The sequence below is a fragment of the Erythrolamprus reginae genome, chromosome 7 (genome assembly GCF_031021105.1).
Source record: "Erythrolamprus reginae isolate rEryReg1 chromosome 7, rEryReg1.hap1, whole genome shotgun sequence".
NCBI lineage: Eukaryota > Metazoa > Chordata > Lepidosauria > Squamata > Dipsadidae > Erythrolamprus > Erythrolamprus reginae.
In genome coordinates, this window is record NC_091956.1 from 85,732,748 (window position 1) to 85,754,718 (window position 21,971).

The following is a 21,971-nucleotide window of genomic DNA, read 5'->3' on the forward strand; positions in this document are numbered from 1 at the left end:
ACGTATCAGGAAAGACTTCATGAACTCAGTCTGTATAGTCTGGAGGACAGAAGGGAAAGGGGGGACATGATCGAAACATTTAAATATGTTAAAGGGTTAAATAAGGTCCAGGAGGGAAGTGTTTTTAATAGGAAATTGAACACAAGAACAAGGGGACACAATCTGAGGTGAGTTGGCGGAAAGATCAGAAGCAATGTGAGAAAATATTATTTGACTGAAAGAGTAGTAGATCCTTGGAACAAACTTCCAGCAGATGTGGTAGATAAATCCACAGTAACTGAATTAAAACATGCCGGGGATATCTCCAGAAGGAAAATTGCGCTGGCCCCGCAAATACTCACGAGCCACAGTGGAGAGCCCAATTGACCCTTCCAACTAGCAGCCCACCCCTGCTTCAGGACAAATGGTACTGCAGCCCACTGAAGCTGACTGTAGATCTGAAGGTCAGCGGTTCAAATCTCATCACCGGCTCAAGGTTGACTCAGCCTTCCATCCTTCCGAGGTGGGTCAAGTGAGGACCCGGATTGTGGGGGCAATACGCTGGCTCTGTTAAAAAGTGCTATTGCTAACATGTTGTAAGGCGCCCTGAATCTAAGGAGAAGGGCGGCATAAAAATCAAAGAAAGAAAGAAAGAAAGAAAGAAAGAAAGAAAGAAAGAAAGAAAGAAAGAAAGAAAGAAAGAAAGAAAGAAAGAAAGGGAACGTAGAAATCACAGGAGGAAATGGGAACTTTTACCAATACAGATAGCCCTCAACTTAACAAACAGTTCACTTCGAGGATACAACAGCACTGAAAACCTGACTTATGACCATTTTTCATACTTATGACTGTTGCACTGGCCCAGTTTGTGAAGACTTGCGGGAATCCTACTGTGTCACATGATCCGGGAACACAGTACAGAATCCAGATTGGTAAAGGTCTTTTTTTTTTTTGCAGAAACCAAGCCTCATTACAGAAGGGCCTTAGCAACGGATGTAAATTGCACCGGGCACTCAACAATCTTTTAGGGACAACACTGCAGGCCACACTGAGTGTGCATTCGTAATTGGGATCTTACTTTTATTTTGACTTGGCTCGGGACCCAAAGCTGCCAACACAAGGTTCAAATGCCAAGACATTTCTGATGACAGCGGAAGCCTGACAGCTCTGGAGACGTGGAAAGGAGATGACCAGGGACGGAGTGAATAAGCTGCGACAGAGCAATTACCGTCCATCGTTCCTAGCTTCCCCTCTAACATTTGGGGCAGGTGATCTAGGGCTTCGGTGCGCACGCCCTCCACATTCCAGGAATGTATTTTATCTGAGTATCTGGCAAGGGCTGAAAGGAAGGGGAGCGGGCTGGATAAATGCTCTTTATTCTGCTGCAGACAAATCCTTCCTCTCCCACACATTTCTTAGGGAGTGAATCACAAATATTTCTGCTTTAGCCTCTGGCTCAGACTGGTGGGACAAGGGGCTGAGCAAAGCCAATGGCAGGGGAGACAGTGAGACATGTTTCTTCCCGGGGGGAAAAAAGTTGGGAAATATAACACATTGGTCTGTGCAAGGGCAGAATCTTCTGCCTGGAGTTCCCAACCAAATTCATACCTTTCCGCGGCAGGCTACAAACCAGTCTAGTACTGTAAATTATAGGCCAGTGATGGCTAACCTTTTCTGGACCGAGTGTCCAGTGCGTGTGTGTGCGAACCCCCCAAAATGCAATGCACCCGCAGCTCCCACGCATGTGGCCGCACCCGTGCATAAATGTTGTGTGTGGATGCGATCGAGTTATTGATTGCTTTTTAATGTAATGGGATTTTAGCTTCTACTTTTTAATTATTAGATTTGTACACATATCGTTTTTGTATTGTGTTCTGTGAGCCGCCCCGAGTCTTTGGAGAGAGGCGGCATATAAGTCTAATAAATAATAATAATAACAATAATAATAATAATGATGATGATGATGATCATAATAAATAACAATAACAATAACAATAATAATAGAAACATAGAAGTCTGACGGCAGAAAAAGACCTCCTGGTCCATCTAGTCTGCCCTTATACTATTTCCTGTATTTTATCTTACAATGGATCTATGTTTATCCCAGGCATGTTTAAATTCAGTTACTGTGGATTCACCAACCACGTCTGCTGGAAGTTTGTTCCAAGGATCTACTACTCTTTTAGTCAAATAATATTTTCTCATGTTGTTTTTGATCTTTCCCCCAACTAACCTCAGATTGTGTCCCCTTGTTCTTGTGTTCACTTTCCTATTAAAAACACTTCCCTCCTGGACCTTATTTAATCCTTTGACATATTTAAATGTTTCGATCCTGTCCCCCCTTTTCGTTCTGTCCTCCAGACTCTACAGATTCAGTTCATTAAGTCTTTCCTGATAAGTTTTATAGTTATAGTTTTAGTTACGTAAAGGCATTCAATTATGAACCCTACCGGTAGATGGGAGATGAGCTGCTAGCATGTTAACTCTAAGTCTTCCCTTTTCTTTACCTTGGTCTTTGTCCTGGCTTTTGACCTGATGAAGAGGCATCGTCTATTCTTAAGGAAGAGCCACTGCCTTCATCTTTCAGAGCTTCGTACCTCCTCACTGGCCCTTGGAAGAAGAAGAAACAAGAACATTCACGATTTAAGGCTGGATGAGCATATTTTATGGCCACATAAAATATTCACTGATGAAAAAAGGGACTTTCGGAGGGACCACGCACCCCGTTATGTTCACAGTGGCAAGATCCTCCAGTAGGTGCAGGTGCGACCACCTGGGGAAACCTTTTCAATGCCAGTAAACCAGGGGGAAGTTGCCTAGCAACGTCACTTTCATCTCTGCTTGGACATTTATAGGATGCCAGTCAATTTAAAGACCAGATTATATTTAAGATTTCCCACTGACATATTTTTTAAATTACACAGTTGTATTTTTTTTTGGAGCGTTGTTGATTTTGTCTTGACGATTTAAATGAGCCCTTCTTGTAAATCCTTTCTTGTAAACTGCTCTGACCTTGTCCAGAAGAAGTGGCAGTATAAAAAAATAAAATAATACCAAGGAAGCCTCAACGTTTGTGCTATTTTTTATTATTTTATTTTTTATTAGAGTTGAAAGGGACCTTACAGGTCATCAAGTCCAACCCCCTGCCTGAGCAGGAAATCCTACAGCACCCCAGCCAAATGGCAGTCCAATCTCCTCTTGAAAGTGTCCAAAGTTGGGGAGTCCACAACCTCTGGTGGCAGGCCGTTCCACTGGTTGATCGCTCTCACTGTCAGGAAATTCTTTCTTATCTCCAGGTTGAATCTTTCCTTGGTCAGTTTCCAACCGTTGTTCCTCGTCCGGCCCTCTAGTGCCCTGGAAAACAGTGTGTCCCCCTCCTCTCCGTGGCAACCCCTCAAATACCTGTATACATCTATCATGTCCCCCCTAGCCCTTCTTTTTACTAGACGATCCATGCCCAGTTCCAGCAACCTTTCCTCGTATGGCCTGGTCTCTAGTCCCTTTATCATTTTAGTTGCTCTTTTCTGCACCCTCTCTAGAGTCTCTATATCTCTTTTGAAGTGTGGTGACCAGAACTGGATGCAACACTCCAGGTGCGGTCTGACCAGGGCCTTATAGAGTGGTATTATTGCCTCTCTGGTCTTGGAGTGTGTATCCCCCTGTTCATGCAGCTTAGGATTGTGTTGGCTTTTTTAGCCGCTGCTGCACATTGCTGACCCATGTTTAGCTGGTTATCCACTAAGACTCCAAGATCCCTTTCACAGTCACTCATGGTGAGTGTGGTTTCGCCTAATTTGTATGCATGTTTTGGGTTTTTTTGCCTAGGTGCAGGATTTTACTCTTCTCTACATTGAACTTAATTTTGTTCGTTTTGGCCCACTGTACAAGTCTGTCTAGATCTTTCTGAATTCTGTGTCTATCCTCTGGGGTGTTGGCCACTCCTGCCAGCTTGGTGTCATCTGCGAATTTAATTAATTCCCCCTCTATTCCCTCGTCTAGGTCGTTATCATTCAATCTACTGCCAACCTCAGACTTCCAAAAATATTAAGTATGGTTAGAGAATGACGAAAAAACTATTTTAATTTTTGTCTCTCTCTGCCTGAGTACTATGTTTATTCATTCATTCATTCTAAAGCAGCAACCATGAAAAACCATCTTTAGAGATGGGGGGGGGGAAATACGGTGAGCATCACCAATGACAATGGCGCATCATTTCTAGCACAGACATAGAGTCCACCAACTGAAGGCCAATTACCACATAATTCTTACCTTGTCTGAAATCTGTCTCGGAAGACATGAACGATGGGCTCTCGCTGTCAGGGCTGTACACATCCCTGTGGTAAGAGTTATATTTCCGTACGTGCTCTGAAAGAATTGTAAGGAAACAGAAGTGAACAAAGCTCATCCAGGATTTAATGCAGTTACTGACTTCCTCTACAATAGGAGCACATACTTTTTTCCTAGAGGGTTGTATTATTGTACATCTCATTATTAGTGGTGCTGAAAACTCGTTCTGGACTCCAGGGGTTTATAATACACTGTCCAATATTTCCCAGAGTGACTTTTTAATAAACAATATCTGCATTTCACTCAGAGGTGGGTTTCTCTTGGTTTACACTGGTTCTATGCAATCGATAGTAAACCGATTACAAATTATATATTCGACCTTTCAAATAAACCAACTTTATATTCCTTTCTTTTACTGCTAACAATTTTTTTTAATTCTAATGATAAATGTCATATAATGAGGCCAAAATCATATAAATTTTCCTGAGATGTGGAATTATGAGAAGTTGACAATGAGAAAATGATCATATGCTGCAACGTCCTGCCTGTCGGCGACTACTTCAGCTTCAACCACAACAACACAAGAGCACACAACAGATTTAAACTTAATATTAACCGCTCCAAACTTGACTGTAAAAAATATGACTTCAGTAACCGAGTTGTCGAAGCGTGGAACTCATTACCTGACTCAGTAGTGTCATCCCCAAACCCCCAACACTTTAGCCTTAGATTATCCACGGTTGACTTCTCCAGATTCCTAAGAGGTCAGTAAGGGGCGAGTACAAGTGCACTAGAGTGCCTTCCGTCCCCTGTCCTATTGCTCTCCTATATCTCCTATACCTTTCTTCTATTCCTATATCTCTTCTTCTATTCTTTCATTGATATGTTCTATTACTATACCTTCTTTTCTATTCTTTCTTAGATATATTTTACTATGAGTATCTCCTCTATAACCTTCATCATGTATTTTACTATGTGTATATTGATATATACCCACTAAAACCCTCATTGTGTATTGGACAAAATAAATAAATAAATAAAAACAATGTCCTTTTCTTCTCAAACCAAATCCTCCCCACAGAACTGAAGCAACAGCCCCCAATCTTGCCAGCTTGTTCAGTAAACCATATTCTACATTCCAAGTCCAAAATTTTACAGCTGCCCTAACCACATTAAATCAGACCTAATAACCACTGGATTTAATGAGAAAAATGTTTGCTCATGCAAAAACAACAACAACAGCCCACAAATAATGTTGTGAAACCGAGAATTTATCTTCTAAAATAAAACAGAATGTTTAGCCTAGCTAAAATAGTAATAGTTGTTTTTTATTCCCTGCTGCAGAAAAGTCATTATTATAATATTATAAGTTTAACCATGCATTATTTTCATATAGAAAGACAGCAATTACAGATGTGATAGGGCATTGGGAAGTTCCCATGAAAGACTGGGAAGAGGCAATTAGCACAGTAATAACAACTTCAGCATCCTGTTTAGCTAAACCCTGGATCTAACGTACCATGTGTCCCAGGTTATTCTCATGATACAAAGAAGATGGTGATGTTACAAGATTGACTTAACTCTGGTAACATCAAGGTCCATCTATGACCCTGGATCAAGGATAGTATAAGGTCGAAGCCATTTTATTTGGAACCCTAGGTCTGCCACACCTTATGCTATTGCATTATGCATTTTCTAATGCATGGGAGGGGAGATTGCATAAGGTTTTTAGTATGTAGTCTGCATATCAGTTTCCGATCACAATTCAAAGTGTTGGTCATCACCTATAAAGCCCTTCATGGCACCGGACCAGGGTATCTACAAGACCGCCTTCTGCCGCACGAATCCCAGCAACCGGTTAGGTCCCACAGAGGTGGTCTCCTCCGGGTCCCGTCAACTAAACAATGTCATTTGCGGGACCCAGGGGAAGAGCCTTCTCTGTGGCGGCTCCGACCCTCTGGAGTCAGCTCCCTCCAGAGATTAGAACTGCCCCCACCCTCCTTGCCTTTCGTAAACTCCTTAAAACCCACCTCTGTCGTCAGGCGTGGGGGAACTGAAACATCTCTCCCTGCCTATGTAGTTCTTTGTGTATGATATGACTGTATGTATGTTTTTATATACAGTATTGGGGTTTCTTGCTTTTTAGACTTTTTAAATGTATTATTGTTATTTTAGATTCTAACTATTAGATTTGTCATTATATATTGTTTTTATCATTGCTGTAAGCTGCCCCGAGTCTACGGAGAGGGGCGGCATACAAATTTAATAAATAATAATAATAAATAATGTAGCCATCACTAATTCTTTCTAGAAAGCCAAGGTCATACTTTGTCTGCGCGCGCGTGGTGTAGGAGAGACCAAATTGGCAGCGAGGTAAGTTAGAACCCACCCCTGCGCCTGGGGTGGGGAGGGAATGGGGATTTTGCAATATCCTTCCCCTGCCACGCCCACCAGGCCACGCCCACAGAAGCGGTATTAACAAAATTTGGATTTCGCCAGTGGGCTGACTGGACAATCTCAGAATAACTCCAAAAGAATCTACCAAAACTTAAATAAGTCCCTGTTTCCTCCCAGGAGATTCCTAGAGAGGAAGCCCTACATAGGCTTCTCCCTGCATTTTCTGGCCCTGTTTCCTCCCAGGAGATTCCTAGAGAGGCCCCACGGAGGCTTCTCCCTGCCATTTCCAGCCCTGTTTCCTCCCATGAGATTCCTAGAGAGGCCCCACGGAGGCTTCTCCCTGCCTTTTCCAGCCCTGTTTCCTCCCATGAGATTCCTAGGGAGGCCCCATGGAGGCTTCTCCCTGCCATTTCCAGCCCTGTTTCCTCCCATGAGATTCCTAGAGAGGCCCCACGGAGGCTTCTCCCTGCCATTTCCAGCCCTGTTTCCTCCCATGCGATTCCTAGGGAGGCCCCATGGAGGCTTCTCCCTGCCATTTCCAGCCCTGTTTCCTCCCATGAGATTCCTAGAGAGGCCCCACGGAGGCTTCTCCCTGCCTTTTCCGGTTACAGTTCCGGAGGCTCGGGTTTATAAGTGAAAAGTGATTCTTGAGAAGAGGCAAAAAAAATCTTGAACACCCGGTTCTTATCTAGAAAAGTTCGTAAGTAGAGGCGTTCGTAGGTAGAGGTGCCACTTTACTAGTTCAGTACCAAATTTGCAAAATAGGAAATGTCTCTCACACCCAAACTTATATTATTTTGACAATGTGAAGGATGCCACCTGTCTAATACAATATACAGAAAAATCTACTGACCTTCTACGTTCATGGCTTCTCTCAGCAGCTGCAACTTCTTCTGTTTCTCTTTGATCCTGTCAAAGGCGCATAACAAGGCCGCCGATGTTGAGGTCTCAGATACATGAAGCACTTGGTCAAGTTTTTGAGGACCAAATATATCAAGGGCTATGCTCCCATCGGAGTATCTGCCTTCCTTGTTGGTAGGAGCTCCTGACGTCCGCCCTGGAAGGGTTCTGTCTTGGCGATGGGGCTTAGGAGAATCTGGGACGTGGCCCCCCTCTGTGACGTGGTGCACTGTGCACAACAGATCAGAGGAGGAAGCCCACACTTTGCGCTTGGGATCACCGTTGGCTTTCTTTTCCAGGTTGGAGGCTCTGAATCGGTAAGGACAGCAACCGTCTGTAGCGTCTTCATGGCCAGAATTGTAGTAAGAGGCAATGTTTTGAGAAAGTTCCTTTTCACCACGTGCGTCCCTGGTTGACAAGAACTCCAGTGACTTGCTAAGTCCTTTGTTAAGCACGATTTGCTGAGAAAAGGGGGCTGGGTAGCCAATTCCTCCATCTGTCATTCTTCCTAGAACGAGAAGGAAAAGAATGAGATATGAGACTATGTAATTACGAATATTGAACACAATGTAAATACCTATAGATAAATGCTTGAAATGAATATACAACAATTGATATATGTCATTGTGTAAAAAGATGTCTTGTTTTCTACCCCTCATTTTCTTTTTGTATTCCCACTCCCCTTCCCCATTCTTAATAAATTAATAAAGTATTTAAAAAAAAGAGAGAGAATGAAAAGAATCTCTCTTGGACATGGCTATAGTTGAACCCTTCCCAATTGTCATGTAATCTAGAATTGAATTGGAGATACAGTGGTGCCTCTACCTAAGAAGGCCTCTACTTAAGAACTTTTCTAGAGAAGAACCTGGGGTTCAAGATTTTTTCCCTCTTCTTAAGAACCATTTTCTACTTAAGAACCCTGGCCTGGAACAATTTCCCAGGAAATTTGAGAGCGGCACGAAGGCCCAGCCAGTTTCCTGCCATTCTCCCATTAATCCCGGCCATCTTGGGCTTTTCTGGGCTGCCAGAGGAGCCTTCGGTGGCGCTTAAGGAGGCTTTGGCAGTCCAGAGCGAACGGAGTGTTTTCCTTTCTCTGGGCACTTGGAGAGGGAATAAACCTCTGCCAGCGCCCAGAGAAAAGAAATTCTCCCTTCGCTCTGGGCAGTGAGTGTCCTCCTCCTCTTCTTCCTCCTCCTCCTCCCACCCAAATTCCGAGCTTTTATTTCTTTCCTAATGGGTTTGCACGCATTATTTGCTTTTACATTGATTCCTATGGGAAAAATTGCTTCTTCTTACAAACTTTTCTATTTAAAAACCTGGTCACGGAACGAATTAAGTTCATAAGTAGAGGGACCACTGTACACTCCTCTTAAAGATGGGTTTAAAAAACAACAACATAGGACAGGTTCTAACCAGCTGAACATCAAAACAATGAAAATAAATGTGTGCATTCAAACGAAATCACAGTGCTTCTGTTCATCTGTAGCATCTAAAATAAAAATCTCTTTAACATTTTTAGCACGTTTTTATCATGGAGAACACAGCTTTTTTTTAAAAAAAATGCTAAATGCATCCTCCCTCCCTCCCTTCCTCCCACCTATCTTCCTTCCTTCCTTCCTCCCTCCTATCTTCCTTCCTTCTTTCCTTCTTTCCTTCCTTCCTTCCTTCCCATCCTCCCTCCCTCTGTGGACCAATCAACTTTCTTTGCTTTGCTTCTTGATCTTTTCAGATGTCAACATTAAAGTATCCACAAATTACTTAAATGAAGCAGCTCCCCACATTGGAATTTATTCAAGCAGAGCCACCCTATACCTGGCTTTCCTAATCTCATTCTGGTGGCTTCTTCATAATAAGCAGCGTTTCAGAGAAACAGAAAATGCTCATTTTCATACTGCCTCAAACAGGAAAGAGTCAAAGGACACATTAGAAGGACAAAATTCAATTTTGCCCAGGAGATAAATATAGCTTTATTGACAAAGTGTCAACCAGGAAACCCATCAACAGCCCAGGCTGTTATCTAACACTTAATAAATTACATTACATGTTAGCAACAACCAACGGTTTTAAAAAATCTCATTAGTTACAATGAAGTTAACGGAGGTTATCAAGTTTTTCTCTGCTAATGTTTCAGCATTTTTCACTTTTAGCTCATGAAATTGTTAATATTGATTAGTATTTCTTTTCTTCAGAAAAAATATGCCAGCTAGGGAATATTAGAAGTTGAACTCTAATTTCTTGAGAAGTGCAAGTTTGAGAAATGCTGATTTAGGACATGCCATTTTAATTTATCTTAAAAGCTCATTGCACTATTATTCAAAATAGAGGATAGATAAATAGACAGATGGACAGACAGACAATCCTAATTAATGTATAAAATATGAAGGAAATAGCTGGTATGTGTAAATAAGCAATTTGTTTGATTTTCCTTTTATGTAGCTATGTACATTATTACAAAATTCAGGACAAACCATAGGGTTAGAAATATTCTCAATATTTTGGGGTTGGGAGATAAGAAGAAGATAAAAAGGAAACATGATCAAATGGCTATTGAGGATTTTGGTGGGTGTGGATCTGAAGGTGGCCGATAAAGGAAGAAGCCACTAAAAATTCAAAAGCTCCATTCTTAATAAATTGGTTTTGCATGGTTAAAAAGGAACAGGGTTTTTTTTTTGTTTTAGGCAAATAATAATAATAATAATAATAATAATAATAATGGGTCTCCATGAAGCTACACCAAAGATGAACTCATTACTGTATTACCCATCTCACCCAAATGGCTCTGAATAAGAATGGAGTAGCCACAATGCGCATTGCAATAGAGTAGAACTGGAAAAGCCCTAGAATTTTCTACCTACTTTCCATGTTTATTCTTTCTTGCTATTAATTGTTCCCCTGGAATTGGACATAGGCGGGTGGGCAGGGGAAAACTGTCTTTTTAACTGGGAAAAAAGGTTATTTCCTTTTTCATCTTATCTCTCTTTTTCTTTAAACGGTTTTAATTGTTGGTTTTAAATTGTTTAAACTGTTTTAGGGGTTTTTAATCTTACACTGTAAGTGTTATTTTCTAGTTGTGAGCCGCCCAGAGTCCTTCGGGAATTGGGCGGCATACAAATCCAAATAAATAAATAAATAAAATAAATCCGTTCCTTTTTATCTTAACAAAATATATCAGAAAAATATCTCATCTATTTTGTTCCCAAGTTATTTCCCTGAAAAACAATAAACACGTTTTATAGCCAATGCTTCACAACTCATGGCCCCTACTTTCTTTCTTTCCTTCCTTCCTTCCTTCCATCCTTCCATCCATCCTGCCTTCCATCCTTCCTTCCTTCCTTCCATCCATCCTCCCTCCCTCCCGTCTGTCTATCTATCTATCTACAGTATCTATCTATCTATCTATCTATCTATCTATCTATCTATCTATCTATCTATCTATCTTATTTTATATTTTATTTTATTTTATATTTGTATGCCGTCCCTCTCCGAAGACTCAGGGCAGCTCACAACATATAATATAAAACAATAAATACAAAGACAAATCTAATTAATTGAAAACTACATAACCCAAAATCCCCATACATTAAAAATCAATCAAACAAACTCAAATCACAGCCGTACAATACATTTATGGTAAGATTGTTACCATATCATCAGGCCATTTATTAGGATGCTGGTTATAACATAAGGATGTGTTTGCTACCTTAATGGGATTAATCTGGGAGGTGAAAGATTAAAAATCAGCCGAATTTCCACTCCATTAATTTAATTTAATTTAATGTATTGAATTTATAGGCTGCCCAACTCCTGTTGTAATCTGGGCAGCATACAACAAATAAAAACAATGTACAACAATTTAAAAACCCCAATAATAAAAAACATCCATCACTTCTAGGCTGGAACTGGATGCCAATCCTCAACAACCCCAGGCCTGCCAGCAGAGCAGACCTTTGGGGGAAGCTGGTTCCAGAGAGTCAGAGCCACCACAGATAAGGCCCTCCCACGCGGTCCCACCAGTCGACATTGTTTGGTTGACGGGACCTGGAGAAGGCCAACCCTGTGGGCTCTAATCGGCCACTGGGAAGCGCGAGGCACTTTTCCTTCTTTTGTAAATAAAACTTTACCTGTGGGAAGTCGTTTCCCTCTCAGCCTCTCTCGGATGGCCTGGCTTCTGTCCGCGCGGAGCTTTTTCTCCCCTGTGCAAGAGAGCTGGTCCACCTGTTGCAACGGAAAAGGAAAAACACCAAGGGCTGAGAAAGCCAGACTAGTATAAACTCAACAGACCAGGGAACCAACTCCCCCCCAGAGATTAGGAACCCCCCCCACCCTCCTTGCCTTCCGTAAACTACTGAAAACCCATCTATGTCGCCAGGCATGGGGAAATTGACACACACACCCCTGGCTGTCCCGCTTTGTGTATGGTATGTTGAGTTGTGTGATTGTTCTTAATAAGGGTTTCTTAATTGTTCTGCTTTTTATGGGTGAGCAGTGTGGTCGGGCAATAGGAAAAGCAAGTAGGATGCTTGGCTGCATAGCTAGAGGTATAACAAGCAGGAAGAGGGAGATTGTGATCCCCTTATATAGAATGCTGGTGAGACCCCATTTGGAATAATACTGTGCTCAGTTCTGGAGACCTCACCTACAAAAAGATATTGAGAAAATTAAACGGGTCCAAAGACGGGCTACAAGAATGGTGGAAGGTCTTAAGCATAAAACGTATCAGGAAAGACGTCATGAACTCCATCTGTATAGTCTGGAGGACAGAAGGAAAAGGGGGGACATGATCAAAACATTTAAATATGTTAAAGGGTCAAATAAGGTCCAGGAGGGAAGTGTTTTCAATAGGAAAGTGAACCCAAGAACAAGGGGACACAATCTGAAGTTAGTTGGGGGAAAGATCAAAAGCAACATGAGAAAATATTATTTGACTGAAAGAGCAGTAGATCCTTGGAACAAACTTCCAGCAGATGTGGTTGGTAAATCCACAGGAAATGAATTTAAACATGCCTGGGATAAACATCTATCCATTGTAAGATAAAATACAGGAAATAGGGCAGACTAGATGGACCATGAGGTCTTTTTCTGCCGTCAGTCTTCTATGTTTCTATGTTTTAACATGGGATTTGTAGACTGTATTGTTTGTTGGGAGCCGCTCCTAGTCCTCAGAGAGGGGCAGCATACAAATCTAATAAATAAACAAATAAACTGAAAATGAGCATCTGAACTTCCAGAGAAGAGAATGATTTGGAAAGGTGTGAGGAAGCAGTTGTCCACAACAGCAGTGACTCACAGACAAAGCTTGTAAGAACAATCCTTATCGGAAAGGTGGGGCTTGAATCGCAGCTTCTGCCAAGTTCTTTCCCACATTCACACATTTTTTTGCAGAAGGAAGGAAGAGGAAAATGATAAGAACGGCAAGATTCAGGAAGAAGCTGGGAGAAATTATAAGGTGGCGAGAGCTACTGTGGCAGATTCCTTAAACATAAATAAATGGGGAACGTGGTCAGAATGTTGACAGGAGTAGCTCATATTCATTGGAATTGTTGGCCTTGGCTTGTAAAAAGGGTGACAAATGATACGGTTATGACTAAACAATGTCGTCTGGCGGGACCCAGGGGAAGAGCCTTCTCTGTGGCGGCCCCGACCCTCTAGAACCAACTCCTCCCCGATATCACAGTTTCCCCCACCCTCCTTGCCTTTCGTAAGCTCCTCAAAACCCACCTCTGTCGTCAGGCAGGGGGAATTGAGATATTCCCTTCCCCCTAGGCTTATAGAATGTATACATGGTATGTTTGTATGTATGATTGGTCTCTTAAATTGGGGTTTTTTAGATTGTTTTTAATATTAGATTTGTTTACATTGTCTTTTTATTGTTGTTAGCCACCCCGAGTCTGCGGAGAGGGGCGGCATACAAATCTGATAAATAAATAAATGAATGAATGAATGAATCAATGAATGAATCAATGAATCAATGAATGAATAAATCAACAAACAAACAAACAAACAAACAATATCTTATAAGGTTTTGATGATTAAGTATGAGTAATTAATATTTAAGATGAAATAACTTTTCTACTTTAAGAGCATTTAATATAAGATAAGGATAAAGAAATTTTTAAGAGGTAAATTAGGATGTATGATATTTGAAAATAGCCACTTTGGCCTAAATGTGATAAAATTTAATAGATAATGTGAAAGCAAATGCAGTAGATGAGATGTAATAGCAAATAGTATTGTAAGTTTGCATAATGATATTGAAAAGTCTATATCAGTGTTTCCCAACCTTGGCTACTTGAAGATATTTGGACTTCAACTCCCAGAATTCCCCAGCCAGCATTCTGGGAGTTGAGGTCCAAATATCTTCAAGTTGCCAAGGTTGGGAAACACTGGTCTATATGAAAGTTTTCCAGGTGATAAAAGTAAAGGAGGCAGCATATTGTTGGATGATAAATACCAAATATAAATGTAAATTCACTGTATTGTATTGAAGATTGAAGGTACATATGATATTGCACTGTTTAAAAGTGGAGAAAAATAAAAAAGTTTTACACACACACACCAAAAAAGGTTACAAACTTAATTGGCCATGTCTTCATTGTCTGTACAATAATTTAATGGCTTGGTAATATAAGTTCCTTGGTCAAGCACCCTCAGAATGAAGGGCAAATTTTTCGATCACTCCATCCAGGAGATAGAAGGATATGTCAACACTCACCCCCGGCCAGCTCCCCAGGACCAGTTTGACCAGCTGTTTCACATATGAGAAGGAAGGCGCACAGTTGCTGTTGCGTATGTGAGCACTGCAGGCATCGAGGACGGTGCGTACGGACACGCGAGCATAAACAATGTCTTCACACATGCCCAGGAGAATGCTGTTCAGATGGTCTCCAAGTTTGATTGGCTGATATTAAAAGAAAAATACACGTATGATAAAAAATCCAGCTGTAATGTTCTTGGTTTAAAATAATATTTAATAAGGCACACCCTCATTTTGGTGGAGGGGCCTGTGGTAGGAGCACACATCACTGTGCATTGTGTGTTTATGGAGTGTGTATGTGTCGTGATTGAAAATTAATAAAATTTATTTTTAAAAAATGTGTGATAAAAATCCAGCAAGTCTCTCCTTGCCTGATTGTCTTTCTCTCCCTTTCGTACATTTCACTGAAACCTTCTCAACAGTGTGCTGAAATATATTGTTTTATTTTATTTATTTATTTTGTCCAATACAAATTGAAAGTTAAGGAGAATAAAAACGTGTAGTAGTTCTCAACTTCCTTCTTCTAAATCAATATATCTGGAAGTCATCAGACTGATTAAGAAAACACTCAACTAAATTAGTTTTAAAAATTTTTAAAATAGCAAGAGCAAATGCGTTTAGACTTATATACCGCTTCAGTGCTTTACAGCCCTCTCTAAGCGGCTTACAGAGAGTAAACATTCTGCCCCCAACAATCTGGGTCCCCATTTTATCAAATCCACAGGAACTGAATTTAAACATGCTTGGGATAAACATAGATCCATCCTAAGATAAAATACAAAACATAGTATAAGGGCAGACTAGATGGACCATGAGGTCTTTTTCTGCCATCAATCTTCTATGTTTCTAACTTTGGAAGGACGGAAGGCTGAGTCAACTTTGAGCTTGCCGAGATTCGATCTGCCAAATAGAAGTACGTAGCTTGCAGTGCTGCACTCTAACCAATGCGCCACCGAGGCTCTGAAACATCTCTCCTTTCTCAACAGAACTGAAAGTTGTAAAGGAGCTAATAGCTTTAAATTCAGTGAGTTTCAAAGAACACATTCAGTGTTACCTTAGATGAGGAGTCAACAATGTGTATTTTCCTTGGTGTACACTGAGAGCCTAGGCACCAAAGACAAATTCTTTGTGTGTTTAATCACACTCGGCCAATAAAGAATTCTATTCTATTCTATCCATTCTATTCTATTTCTATTCGTTCTATTCTATTCTACTCTATTCATTCTATTCTATTTCTATTCATTCTATTTTACTCTACTCTATTCATTCTATTCTATTCTACTCTATTCTATTCTACTCTATTCTATTCTACTCTATTCATTCTATTCTATTCTATTCATTCTATTCTATTCTACTCTATTCATTCTATTCTGTTCTGTTCCATTCCATTCCATTCTTTGCCCACTAAGATTCAAAGATCCCTCTCACAGTTAATGCTACTAAGCCTGAGCTGCTATTTTGCATGACAGCAGGAGAAAAGTGCCAGGCATTATTGTGTCCTCAGTTTCCGCATCACGGATGACTTATCTTATTTTTCCATGACTTACCTGGCTTTCTGGAACTTCATAGTCAGCTCCCCAATAAAGGGTCATTCCAAGGGAATAAATGTGGGCCTGCAAACACAAGCAGCCAAAATGATACCAGTGGAATTCACATTGTAGCAAATATTATAAGAAGGAATTCATTTATGATAGGACTGAAGTAGATTTTAAAAATGGAGTGTTTCTGAAAAGTCACCAACTACATGAGTATTGGATCATGTGAAACAGCTGCTACACCAAATACTTTCTTACATAAATGTTTTCACTTAAAAAAAAAAAATTCTCTTTTCTGGAGCAAGAAAAGTTACTGTTTTTTTAAACCTACTGTATTATCTTTCGGTTCTAATTTAGAGAGTGACCAAAAACGCATTCTTTTTTGTCTGTCCAGCCTTCTGCCAGAAAAATATCCAAGCACACAATTTCCTTGGTTTGGAGGTGGAATCGAACCAAGAGACTCATACAACCCTGTCGTTGTGTTTCTGGAGGTGTTTATAAATGGGAATTGGTTTTAGTGGCCAGCATTTTTGTGGGACATGCTCAGATTTCAAGAAAAAAAAGTTGAAAACAAAGCAGAATGCTACTGAGAAGATTATTTGATAAACAACTGAAACCCACCCACCCACCCATATGTATATACAAACACATGTCTATGTGCAAGGTATAACATATGTGTGTTTACTGCTGAAATCTATTTTTTCACTGAAAAAAACTAAATGCAAAATACAGTTTGCTTGGAGGTAAAGTATTAATTTTGCTAAAACAAAAATTTCTGTCTTAGAATAGTGATTTTATCTTAATTTGGAAAGTATTGGGAAAGTATTAGAAAAAAAATACTCCATAGTTTGCCTGAAACTTCTACTTCAGTGGAAAAATATGCCAATAAATGAAAGACAAGGAATGGAAATGTACATGCAATTTGCCCAGTTAAAGGTTTAGTTGACATGTAATGATCAAATTATGGTTTGGCTATCATAACTTGCCTAGGTTGCTAGCGGAACTGCCACACTAAAAACACAGAACTTAATCTGCAGTATGAATGTTGCACATCCAAGCTATGACCTCAGCTTATAAAAATTATAGGATGAGGATGGCTTTGTTACAAAGGCCAAGCTGGCCTTACAAATACTGTCACACAAATTTACACATTTCCATGATGAGTTAATTAATTAAATGTATTTGTGTGTTGAATCTCAAAATAATGAAGCACATATTGTAAATAAACAATATATAAGTAGTCCCCAATTTATGACCACAATTGGGCCCAAAATTTCTATAGATAAGTGAGACATTTGTTAAATCCCTTTTGTTCCATTTTATAACCTGTCGTTAGGTGAATCCTTGCAGTTATTAAGTTGTTAAGTGAATCTGACCCACTGATTTTGCTTGTCAGGAGATTGCGAAAAGTGATCACATGATTGGAGGACACCGCAACCGTCATAATTATGAGTCAGTTGCCATGCATCTGAATTTTGATCATGTGACCACGGGGATGCTGCAACAGTCGTAAGTGTGAACTACGGTCATAAGCAGGGGTGGGCAGCAGGCAGGACGGGGTGGAACACAGTTCCACCGGCGGAAATGAAGATGTGTGGGCAGCTCCAGCTGATCGGCGGCTGTCACTTCCTGGATTACCGGTCTCGTCTTGTCTCTCCTTTTTCCCCCTGCTGCTGTGCCTGAGTCTGGGCTCCTTGCTTTTCTCCTCTTTCCTCCTTCCTGGCCTTGGACGAGCTTCCCTCTCTCCTGCCTGGCTCCCCTCCAGCCTCACGCGGCCCCCTCCCGCCTGGGGTGCAAGCAGAAGGCCTGGGTGGAAGTGGCGCTGGCCGCATTGATGCTTCTGGCAGCCCCCGTTCGCCTGGCTACCCAGCCTGAGGCGGGGGGGACGACCCAGGAAGGAAAGCGCGGTAAACGCGAAGCAAATTGTCCCCCCAGCGAGTGACACTGGTAAGGTTGTAAGTCAAGGACTTAATGAGGATCATTCAAGCCATTCTCACCTGGTCACATGGCCGGCAAGCCACTCCTACCCAGTCACATGACCATTAAGCCACACCCACAAAATAAACCACACCCACAATGTGGCAGTAAAAGTTTTGGCTGCCCATTACTGGTCATAGGTCGCTTTTTCCCAGTGCCATTGTAACTTTGAATGGTCACTAAACGAATTATTATGTCAAGGACTTCCTATACGTACTGTCATTTTTCTAAATGCGTTCTAAAGAAATACATCAGAAGGGAGAACATTGTACCTTTTCCACATCAGAAACCGATGATGGTGACTGGTTTTGGAGAGCTCCGGGTTCCGTAAAGGCTTCCAGGTCTTGGTTAGAAACATTTTTATCCGTAAACGATACGCCGCCGGATGGAAGTAGCAGAAGAGACCAGGGAGAGATGAGAAAGCCCAAAGCAGCTGGATCCGCTGTATCTGGAAAACAGAAAGATCTAACTAGCAATTCAAATGGCAGATCTAGATTCCTTTTAACATTCAACAAAGAGTGTAAATTGAAATAAACAAGAGTTTCTTATCCAAAACATAGACCAGGGGTGTCGAACTCTATTTCATTGAGGACCACATCAGGGTTGTGCTTTTGGGGGGAGGGGGATGTGGCCAGGGTGGGTGTATCGCCGTTTTCTTATTATTTTTTCTACCCATGTGCTATAAAATTAAAAGTTATTACGAATGTATACTAAAAATGGGCAGTGATCTGTAAAAAGATGTATTTCTATATGTAATAAAAACAAAAATAAAACATTAATAAAAAAAACAAAATTACAAATGGGCCCACCACAGTAAAGTCTATACCTGCTTCACTCAGTTATTGTCAACACACAAACATACATAAATACTAACAAAGTCCCTTTGTTCTCTCAAACAAGCAAAAATGGAATTATAGAATTCTCGGCCTTTGGGACAATATTTTGGGCATCGAAGTAAATCCACAAAACAGATTTATTTATTTATTTATTTGTTTGTTTGTTTGTTTGTTTATTAGATTTGTATGCTGCCCCTCTCCATAGACTCGGAGCAGCTAACAACAATAATAAAACAACATATGACAAATCTAATATTTAAAATAACTAAAAACCCTTAGTTTTGTTTTCCACTATAAGCATTTCTTCAAATTTGTGGGTGGTTTGGACCCAAATCTACTCAGCAAGTGTGGAGATAATTGTGAAGCAACGAAGGGAGGCCACAAAATAAACGCAACTCTTTGCGTAGGATCTGTTCTGCCCCTCCATTAAGCATTATGTCAAAACTGTGTTGAAAATGGCATGAAAGCATTTTGACCACTCGTCTAAAAAGAAAAGGGTATAAATACAGAATCTCTGCAAGACATACGAGAGGAAAACATTTTAAAGGTTATTAAAAACTGCATACAGACGTGGATTTGATTTTTTTTTTAAAATACACCTGGCAATCACAACAAAGACCACAAAAGCTTTGGGGGATTCAGAGCTCCAGCAGTTGCGCTGTGAGGTTTCTTCGGTTTGCCAAACTAAAATCAGCCAAATAAACACGAAGAAGGGCCAAGTTTCTTGAGAAAGAACTACAAAGAGTCTTAATAGGAAAAATGTGAAAGACGAGGCGGGGGACGGAGCATGGAAAACCAACTCTTTCGTAATTCACTCACACGGAGCCTGAGATGGAGACTTGCATAAAATCAAGGCATAATCAGCAAAGTGAACATTGCATAATTCTCTTATATAGAAAGTTACCCTATAGGAAGTGTTTATTTATTTTATTTGTTTTGTCAAGCACATATTGGTGGCATACAAAGATATAATATTTATACAGTGGGACCTCTACTTACGAACTTAATTCGTTCCGTGACCAGGTTCTTAAGTAGAAAAGTTTGTAAGTAGAAGCAATTTTTCCCATAGGAATCAATGTGAAAGCAAATAATGTGTGCAAACCCATTAGGAAAGAAATAAAAGCTCAGAGTTTGGGTGGGAGGAGGAGGAGGAGGAAGAAGAGGAGGAGGACAGTCGCTGCCGAAGGAAGAAGGGGAGGGGAGGGGAATAAAAATAATCCAAAATTTTAAGGCTTAAAAAAAAAGAAGAGGGACTCTGAGGCGGCAAGGAGGAGCACGCGCCTCCCCTACACCTGGCGTGAGGCTGCCTCCCATACACTGCGCCAGAGAGAGAAACCCAGGCGGGCGAGAGGGGGGAACCTCCTGCTCCTTTGACCAAAAGATGGCTGCTGCTGCTCCCTGCTTCCTCTTCCTCCCCATGCTGAAGGGCTCTCCTCTCATCTCGCTCACTCACTTTGTAACCGGTGCCTTTCCTTCACTGTGGTGACTCCTCGGTTTGGCTGAAGCTGAGTTCATCTGGCCAGTGCAAAGCGCCCCCTTTTGCCTTTCCGCGCCCAGACGCTCCAGGAGGCAACCTCACCCTGGGTGGTATGGGAGGCAGTGCGAGGGAGCCACCATAGTGAAGTGGTTTATTCCCTCTCCAAGCGCCCAGAGAAAGGAAAATGCTTCGTTCACTCTGGGCTGCCAAAGCCTCCTTAAGCGCCACCAAAAGGCTCCTCTGGCAGCCCAGAAAAGCCCCAGATGGCCGGGATTAAAGGGGGAATGGCAGGAAACCGGCTGGGCCTTCGTGCCGCTCTCAAATTTCCTGGGAATTTTTTCCGGGCTTGGGTTCTTAAGTAGAAAATGGTTCTTAAGAAGAGGCAAAAGTATCTTGAACATCCAGTTCTTATCTAGAGAAGTTCTTAAGTAGAGGCCTTCTTAGGTAGAGGCACCACTGTATACATGATACTAGTAAAAGAGAAACATTAGGACAGGGGACGGAAGGCACACTCTGGTGCACTTATGCACGCCCCTTACGGACCTCTTAGCAATCGGGAGAGGTGAACCTTTCGGCAGCAAGTGTGTGGGGGCAGCACCAGAAACAGGAAGAGAATCTGTGCACCGGGAAGCTGAGCTTCTGATTTCTGGCACGCGCACTTGCACCAGCCACCTGGTCTTCCAGTTTCTCGCGCCCATGCATGTGCGAAGATTAGCTGGGCAGTGCGCATGCACGCACCGGAAACCAGAAACTGAGCTGATTTAAATTGGATTCTTTTTTTAAAAAACCAAATAAATACATTTGGAGTAAAAATTATGTAGTTTTCTATTTGAGATATGTTAAAGATTTAGTGTATTCAGCATGAAATGGAGCTTAGTGATATACCATGAGGCTGTATTGAATCCTTTGGAACAACAGAGAACTTACATAAGGCTGTTATTTGTCGATTATAGCTCTGCTTTAACACCATTTTACTCTTTTACTTTTGTGACTTGTTGTATGTATATACTGTGTATACATATACAATGATAATAAAGTTATATATATATATATTCTGCAATATTAGGACTGTGGGTGAGTCAACGGCGGGTCATAGGAGGAGCCGCTGCGCGACAGAGATGACAGTTGCCCTTAAAAAATTATTATTTAAATCGATTTAAATCAAGCCTTTTTACTACTGATTAAAATCACACTGGTGTTGGACAATATATGTATCCCACAAACCTCCTTGCCTTAGTGTATGTGTGTGTGTGTGAGAGAGAGAGAATACAAGGGACCTTTTCCAATTTTTGTTAACTAAACAAATCTTCAGTAGGTTTTGTTCCAGCTCCAATCTCCCATCAGCAAATCCATTCTGAGCTAACACACTAATAAGCCATCTCAAACAAAGGGATGATTTGCAAGTTGCCATAACCATAGTTTATTATGTTCTTGGCCCAGCACGAGCATTTCCCTGCCAGAGTCTCTCCTCCTCCTCCTCTATTTCCTGGCCTCTTGTCCAGAGCTGAGGTTTCTCCCCCCCCCCCCTCTTGCAAGTACCACCCACTCTTCCTTTTCCCCATCACGGTACAGACAAGACGGGACTTTTAAACTCAGCTATGGCTAATTAATTAAGCCTGGGATGCTTCTTTTGAAATAGGTCTGAAAAAACATCTGTCTTTGTTTTTGGTACCTTGCCTCGCCACACTGCCAGAAGTGTCTGGGGTCAAGCCGAATGCTCCGCTATTTGAATCCTCCCAATCTTTCTTTTAAAAAAACCCAACTCTTGCATCCACAAAGAATCTCCCACTTTGTGTCTCAAGAAGATCTCGTCTTGAAGTGGAATAAAA

The 21,971-nt window shown here is 41.2% G+C and overlaps 1 protein-coding gene across 4 annotated transcripts in view; it reads right to left on the reverse strand.

Moving 5' to 3' along the window:
• The window catches only part of PTPN13 (protein tyrosine phosphatase non-receptor type 13), a 138,608-nt gene that overhangs the window by 74,229 nt on the left and 42,408 nt on the right, over positions 1-21,971 (reverse strand). For all 4 annotated transcript variants that reach the window (XM_070758054.1, XM_070758055.1, XM_070758053.1 and 1 more), the window contains exons 3-9: positions 18,102-18,277; positions 15,865-15,930; positions 14,276-14,461; positions 11,685-11,778; positions 7,517-8,071; positions 4,249-4,344; positions 2,487-2,589 (exon numbers count right to left, since the gene is read on the reverse strand). In XM_070758054.1, coding sequence (XP_070614155.1) covers positions 2,487-2,589; positions 4,249-4,344; positions 7,517-8,071; positions 11,685-11,778; positions 14,276-14,461; positions 15,865-15,930; positions 18,102-18,277 — 1,276 coding nt within the window. The remainder of the gene's footprint in view (positions 1-2,486; positions 2,590-4,248; positions 4,345-7,516; positions 8,072-11,684; positions 11,779-14,275; positions 14,462-15,864; positions 15,931-18,101; positions 18,278-21,971) is intronic.